This window comes from Gallinula chloropus (assembly GCF_964237585.1).
Source record: "Gallinula chloropus genome assembly, chromosome: 2".
Taxonomy (NCBI): domain Eukaryota; kingdom Metazoa; phylum Chordata; class Aves; order Gruiformes; family Rallidae; genus Gallinula; species Gallinula chloropus.
In genome coordinates this window covers 136,452,163-136,459,765 of record NC_140086.1, presented here as the reverse complement: position 1 = coordinate 136,459,765, position 7,603 = coordinate 136,452,163, and the positions used below count along the sequence as shown (strand labels likewise).

The window sequence follows — 7,603 nt, the reverse complement described above, 5'->3', positions numbered from 1 at the left end:
CGTACATCACTCAGTGGTCCCGCCGCTCTCCCCCGGCGGGCCGGGGCTGCCTCAGCAGCGGCACACGGAGGGTAGACCTGAGGAGGGAGGGCAGGAGCTCGCCCAGGCACGGGAGGCGACCCCGCAGCCGTACCCGCCGGTCCTCACTCCCTGTCCCCCGGTCCCCCCGTCCCCTCCCGCTGGTCGTCCTCCCCGCGGTGCCTCTCGCTGCGGAAAGCTGCTCTCTCCTCGGTGCGGGAGCCAGGGGCGGCGGGGGGGGGAGGGAGGGGGGGAAGACGAAGACCAAAAAGCGGCATCTGCACCTTTACATCCGCTCCCTGTACCCGCACCCTACATCCGCATCCACAGCCACACCCCGCACCCGCCGCCGGGGCACGCCTTGGCCCCGGCCGGGACGGGGCGGCCCCGGGAGCCCGGAGAGGCGGCGGCGGGCGGGGGTGGTGTGGGGGGAAAAGCCGCTCGGCTGCCCCTGCGCTCCCCGGCCCCGGTCACCGCCGTGAGACGCCGCGGGATCGGGGGGCGGGGGCTGCTCGCCGGGGCGGGGGCTGTCACGGGGCTGGGACGATAAAACCGGGGGTAATTGCATTTAGGCAAATGAGGCTGCCTCGGCCCTCCCCGTCTCCAGGTATATAAAGTGGGGAGCGCTCCCGCGGACGGCCAATGCGCACGGAGAGCAGCGCCCGCCCTCCCCAGTGCAGACGGTGCGTGTGCCGCCGGGAGCGTGTTTGTCCGCTTGTCTGTCTGTCCGTCCGTCCGTCCGCACGCGTGTCCGTTTGTCCGTGTGTACCTACGTGCGTGAAGGTGCGCTTGCCTATGCGTTTGTGAGGGTGCGTGCGTGTGTACTTCTATGTGTCTGTCGGGGTGGCATATACGTGTGAGCATGCAGGGGGCTGTGCCGATACGTGCTGGTGGGTCTCACCTGTGTGGCTGTGTGTGCGCAGATGCCTTGTGCCTGTCCCGGTGCGTGCATCTGGATGACCAAGGGGATGTGTGTGGGTACCTGTAGGCACGTGTGTCTCTGTGTGGAGAGCTGCATCTGTACGTGGGTGCGTGCACCTAAGGTGTGCAGCTGTTTGTGTGGGGCTGCGAGTTTGTAACTAAGTGTGTGTGTACCTGGAAGCGGGGGGCGGAGGGGGGGATGTATCTGTGCGGGTGTGTATACGTGTGAAGGTGTGACTGGATGTGTACCTAGGTGTGAGGGTGTGTAAATGCGTGGAAGGGTACCTTGGGATCCGTGTTTCTGCCTCTCTGCTGGTGTGCACATCTAGCTGCATACGTGTCTGTATGTGCGGGGCGTGTGTGCGACCAGAGGTGTATTTACCTGTCGAGGGGGGTGTAACAAGATGCGCATAGGGCTGTGCGCGCAAGGGGGTGTGCATCCAGGTGTGCCTCACTGCGCCGGCCCTCCCCCGGGCGCAGGTGCCCGCGGCCGCTCGCCCCGCCGGGGCTCCGGGTGCCGGCGCGTCACCCTCTGCCCTCCGCAGGACGTCGAGGCGGCGATGAGACTCCCGCTGGCTTTCGCCGTGCTCCTTCTGGCCTCGGCGCAGGCGCTGGCCGAGGAGATGGGCGCCACCGACGACCTCGGCTACTGGTCCGACTGGTCCGACGGCGACCAGGTGAAGGTGAGCCCCGGCGGCCGCCGCTCCGCCCGTGCGAAGGGGGGTGTGTGGGGAGGATGGATGTGCGGTGTCAGTCGCCGCTCCGCGGGGCTCCGCGGACGGGATGTGTGTGTCGGGGAGGGGTGTCCCAGCTGAGCGCCGGCGCTGTCTCCCCGCAGGAGGAGCTGCCGCTGCCGCTGGAGCACTTCCTGCAGAGGATGGCCCGGAGACCCCGGCCCCAGCAGTTCTTCGGCCTCATGGGCAAGCGGGATGCCGGTGAGCGGGGCGGGGGGCTCGGTCCCACTCGCGCATCCCTGCATGCCTCTTCTCCTGGTGCCGCTCCGAACTCCACAGCGGTTGCCGCCCGATTTTTAACGCCTTAAATCCTTCTCAAAAGTTGCTCCGTGGTTTGTTTGTTCGGGCTTGTTTATTTGTTTGTTTAAGTTTAATATCGGATAAACCCACCAGCTGGAAAAGAGTGGGCTTCGCGTTGAAGTGCTGAGTGTGCACCAGTTACAGCATGCGAATACCAGTAAGGACTATCACGCTAACGTGCCACTGAATTGCCCAAGTCTGGAAACTGGTTGTGTGCACAGTTATTGCAGTGTTTTCTACATATTTACTGATCCAAGAATTGATCTAAGCAACCGAGATACAAACAGATGTAAACTGTGTGGGCTTAGCTAGTCTATTCGAAAGAAATGCAGTTGTAAATGAACACTTTAATTTTCCTTAAGTGGAATATGCGTAGGGTAGTGACTGTATTTGATTTTTCAAAGCATTGCAGCAGCATCCTATGTATATGGCAATCCTTTTTCAACAACTCTTTTCCCTTCTTTTTTTGATTTTCCTCTTCCAATCAGGATACGGCCAGATCTCTCACAAAAGTAAGTGTAAACAATGCAAACATCTTAAGTACTTATTAGAATATACTCAAATAGGGAATAGAGTGTTTTAGGGGATTAGTTAGAAGGTTCGGTTAGTTAGGGTTCAGCTAAGGACTGGCAACACCCGTGGTGGAGAAATGTTCTGTTGGAGGGTTGAAACACCCCCCCGGTGAAGCCGTGAGCTTGTACCTCATCTGAGCCGCCACAGGCTTTGAGATTTCAATCCACATTAATGTGTGGATGTTGCAGCTCTCTCTTATTTCCCACGGGGGGGATTCTGTGAGTGTTTCTCATAGGCAAGGCAGGCTTACTGCCAGGCTCAGAGAGGAGCAATTAAGATGGCAAAATCTGGAAAATTAGAATAGTGAATTCCCAAATCCCCGAGAATGATTCCACAGAAGAGCCCATGTCATCGCGTGTGAGATACGGCATCTGTGCTCTCAGCGTTGTCTGGGTGGGAATCAGACCCCTGCTCCCAGCCAAGGCTGACTGATGATCCACTGCCATATAAACAAGTGTATTTTGTCCCATGCCTTCCTTTGCTTCTGTGCCACACCGAGCAGGAGATGCTCTCTGCAGCGTGGCGTTGGCTGGTTCTGCACACTGATAGTTTCAGTCTCTGAATTTATCCGGAGATGCTTAGACTGGAGCCGGGGGACTATTAACAAGTAAAAATGATCTTATATTCTGTGAAACCTCCTCTGTCCATAGAGGTCAATAACTGTCCTGGTGTTCTGTTACCCACAGGATTTTCTCACTAGGATTATGTATTAGAAGACTAATTAAGGAGTCCAATACAAAGGTCATGCCAAATAACCTGCTGAATAGAGTAAAAAAAAAAAAATTAGCTTTATGAAACTGCTTCAGCTTGAATCAATATCCGTGAGGTCTGAGGATCGTTTTTCTCCATTTGTAGATGAATCAGTTCTTTCCAAAGAGACATTTCTAAGTTTGTCTCGAAAGTCAGCTAGAAGGAAAATGTCTTCTTTTCAGTCCTTGTCTGAAACTGTAACTACCACTATATCTGCTGCATGCTGTAGGCCAAAACTTGGAATAATTTATCCTTTACACATCCAGTGCCTCGAGGAGTACTAATGGGACAGGAAGGTAATATCTGAACTCATAAATATTCCAAAAATAGAGCCAGACTGTCTGGCTCAGATGTGTCCAGACATAGAGTTCCATTGGCTTCCTTTCCAGTAAGGGCTCGGCCTGACCTATGTGGAAGGTATTTTTTTCTATGTTACAGAAGAAAACCCCATCATTAGGTAGAATAGATGAACTGTATAGGTGCAAGCTATGCCAAGATACTGCCTTCTTGTGCATTTGCTCAGATCAGTAGGACTTGTACTGGGAGAGGAGTAAGAATCAGGCATTGGCCATTCTTTTTCCATTGTATATAATAAACCCAAACAAAACAAAACAAAAAAGTCTGAGTGAATGAGCTGTCCATTAAAACTGGCCTGTGCCTTGGTCTAACTAGTTTAGCCTGACTAATCAGGCTGATGGTTGTCCTCCATTGCCTGAGAGTGGTGTGAACAACTAGGATATGAGATGAACAGCTTTGGAGCCTTCCTTGTGAGAACATTATCTTAAAAGCCTGCCTACTGAAAATGTATTAAAACACACCCAAATTTATTTTTTTTTCAGGGCATAAAACAGACTCCTTTGTTGGACTTATGGGCAAAAGATCTTTAAATTCTGGTATGTATATTACTAAATCTGGTACTCGGTAACATACAGCCTCCTCATTCTGCTGCCTCTTTGTTCTTTCACGGTGTATGGAAGAAGCAGACTTTGTGTAGCATAGACCTGAAGCTCTCTGAAAAGGGGTCAGGATTTTCTTTCTTAACCAAGATATTTCAGGGTCCACTTTGCCTCAGTGCTTGAGGCGAGCAGGCAGCTGAGCTGCCACAGTGCAGGCAAGGTCAGGTGGACGTTTCCTTACAGCATTTTCTGTGGGTTCCCAAAGTGCTAATACAAGAAAAAACTAAATTTTACGAACATATGAAGAAAAATTCAGAGTTTGAAGATGTAAAGCTCCTTTGAACTTGTGATCCAAATCCTCCCCAGATAAAGGGATACCTCTGTTGTCTCTGCAGATCACTGATCCTCAGACTTGAGCAGGAGGTGAAAGAGCAGAGATCTGCCATTAAGACTGCCTCATTCTGCAGATCAAGCTGTTAAGCATTCCCACCCTCCTCCGGCTTTTCATTTCTCTTTAAAAAAAATAGCAAAAATCTTTTATGCTTTGAGCTGATACTGTGGATTTTTTATTATTTTCCCATAGCATCTGCATAGGGCAGAATCCTGCTCCTTCATGTGCACAACCGTAGACTGCCAGTAGCTCTACCTTCCCTTTGCTGTAAGGTAGCGAAGAGGAAATCCCTCACTGTGAACCATAAAGTGTCAGTTAATTCCCCAGAACAGGGATGAAAAAGAATAAAAACTTAAAACCCCTAATGCGTATTTCACGCTTCTGAAATAGTTATCACTGTTTTGTTAAATGGATGATAAAAGTGAAATTACTAGCTGACACCTTTATATTATGTGGATACACGCTGTGATCTATATTCTGCAATTATGGTTGTCAGTAACTTTTATTTTCAATTAAACCCTGTTCAGACTAGTAATATTGCTCTCTGCATCGTTTTGCAAATTGCTATGTATCATGAATAATTTTGTACAATTTTATCTGTGGTGGCAATAGCTATTAAATGCATAATACCTGTAAATATATCCACTATCACAAAAGTAAATAGCCTGGAAATAATAAATCTGGCTCAGTTTCCACTGGGATTACATTTACATTAATACGAGAAGGTAAAATACAGGCGAAGATTTCATTGCCCTAATTTTGAAATCGCTGGTACAGTTAGGATACTGTTACATGGTGTTTGTAACAAAGGGGAGTAATGAAGTTTTGCCCTGTCAGGCTGTGTAATACCTGCCTGACAGGTAAAACTAGAACTCAGCTGCGTTTCTGCCTGACTTCCTGAGAGGAAAATGGGATGACATTGTCTCTGCTTCCCTGGAGGAGAAGACAGGTCCTAAGGACTATGCACTTAAAGCAAGAATGAGAGTACATGCTAGGGCCACCCTTCCTGCTCCCTACTGGAAGATGTTTAACTGGGCAGTACCTTTCCTCGGTGCTGTGCCTTGGTGCCTCGGTTTTATTCCTCTGCAGGAAGCCCCCGAGTCCCCTGGCACTGTGTAGGAGTTTATACCACTCCGCTGCTGGGTGGGAGCAATGTGCCAATTCCAAGCCTCCCCTGACTAAGCAGGGTACCGGGATGCTGGTGCCTCAGGCCTGGTTTGGTACAACGGGGTCTGATGCGGCCTGCGTCCCAGGCCGTGCAGTCTCCTTGGTGAGTGTGCCAGGCAGAGGCTAGGAAACAGTCACACGTACAGTAAAGACACTGCAACAATCCGTGCTGGGAAAGAAACCTCAACTCATTTTGCTTTTAGCCTGGTGAGGATGGAAGTGTTGTAAGTTTAAACCTTTCACTCATCCAAAATGCCAGCTCCCATCCGCGTGCAGTGCTGAACCCACTCCTACCCCTCTCCCCACCCCACCCCGCCCTGGCCCAAACTAGCTCTGTGTTTGCTTGTGATAGTCAGGCATCTGTACGCTCCATGAAAGCTTCAACCAAAATGCTTCCTCCCTTTGGGCTGGAAGCAAAGATGATTTGGTTGACCAGCTATGTCATCTATGGTGGGACTCTGCCCAAGAAGGGGTCTCTGGCTTCTCCTCTCATTTTAAAAGAGCAAGGAGAGATCTACTGCTACTAAATGCTGAATATGTTACTGAAGACTATTTTAGGCTGCAGGGTAGTCTGAGGTATTCTTAGCTCCTGCTGCAGGTTTTAGTGGAAGGTGTCACTGTCTGCAGGGAGGGTTTCAACCTGGTGAAGGCTGACTGCAGGACATGTCAATTGAGAGAGCCTCTACCCACAAACTGATCTGAGTGTTCAGACCCATCAGTTAGACGGAGGACTGGGAGGTAAAGAGCCTCTGAGGTTCTGAGGTTATAGTGCTTCAACCACTGGACGGATGGGAGGCAGAAAACACCGCTCAGGCCTCCAGCCTCCCAGAGGTGGTGCAGTCTGGGGGGGAGTAGGACCAAATCAAAGCATCTCGGGGTTGGGCAGGGAGCCCCCATCTCGGTTCCAAGCACGTCGGTGGGGTCTGGTGGTGACCCAGCAGGTCTCTGACACGTCCTTGTGCTTGCTGGGCTCTGTGCAAGGCTGCACTGTGAGTCTCACGCTGCTTCATTTTTTCGCAGGATCCTCTGAAAGGAGCATAGCACAGAACTACGAACGGAGGCGTAAATGAGACATTCTCGTGCATTATTTATTAAACTTCATTTGTTCCAATGGCCAATGCAGTGTAATATAAACTAACCACTGTATGGAATAATTATTTATTTAATAATAACTGATGGGGGTTTTTTTGGTTTGGTTTTTTGAGTTGTACATTCAATAAAATTATTATTATTTTTCATATCGTGGCAGTGATACATGTTGTGTAGGTGCGTTGTGGTTCTGAAAGGACCAGCAACCCTGGTGATGTCCCACAACAAAGCACATCGTTTGGTATGACCCGTAAAGTTAAGCCCATCAAACTACGAAAATACTCTTTTGTTCATTGAAAGTGAGTCTTACCAGCTTCACGGCCAGTGCAGAACAGAGCTGATGTACAGTCTAGTGCCTCAATTTGTTTTCATGGTTTATAATGTACTGTAATTTCCATATTGAAAAATATATTTGTATCATTGCAGCATGTTTTATGTTTTGTGGTTATGTATCTATATATTTTAAAAAGGGGGTGGGTGTGTAAGCTTTCAATGGGAATTCAAGGTCTTCATTTCATAGTCTGGAATTTTATGACAGTAATGTTTTAAATAAAAACTACTCTGGGGGTTTTGCAACATACTTTTCTTTGGTGATAGTGATGGAGTTATTTCCGACATTGGCCTGGAATGAGACTCGGGTCCAAGGAACAGTGGTTTGAGACTGGAAGGAAATACCAAATTAACGAGTTCCTCTTGAAGGGAGGCTGTGAGCTTCCTAGTGCAGGCTTGGTGAATGTTGTGGGGATCTGCTACTGGACGTTCCC

The 7,603-nt window shown here is 49.8% G+C and overlaps 1 protein-coding gene across 1 annotated transcript; it reads left to right on the top strand.

The window, feature by feature from the left end:
* Window positions 1-1,499: 1,499 nt before the first annotated feature.
* On the top strand, window positions 1,500-6,820 carry TAC1 (tachykinin precursor 1; the record flags this gene model as incomplete). The annotated part of the gene is made up of 5 exons (XM_084260009.1): window positions 1,500-1,622; window positions 1,778-1,874; window positions 2,462-2,485; window positions 4,136-4,189; window positions 6,771-6,820. 5 exons carry the CDS (start codon window positions 1,500-1,502, stop codon window positions 6,818-6,820), a joined length of 348 nt encoding a protein of 115 aa, XP_084116135.1.
* Window positions 6,821-7,603: the final 783 nt, after the last annotated feature.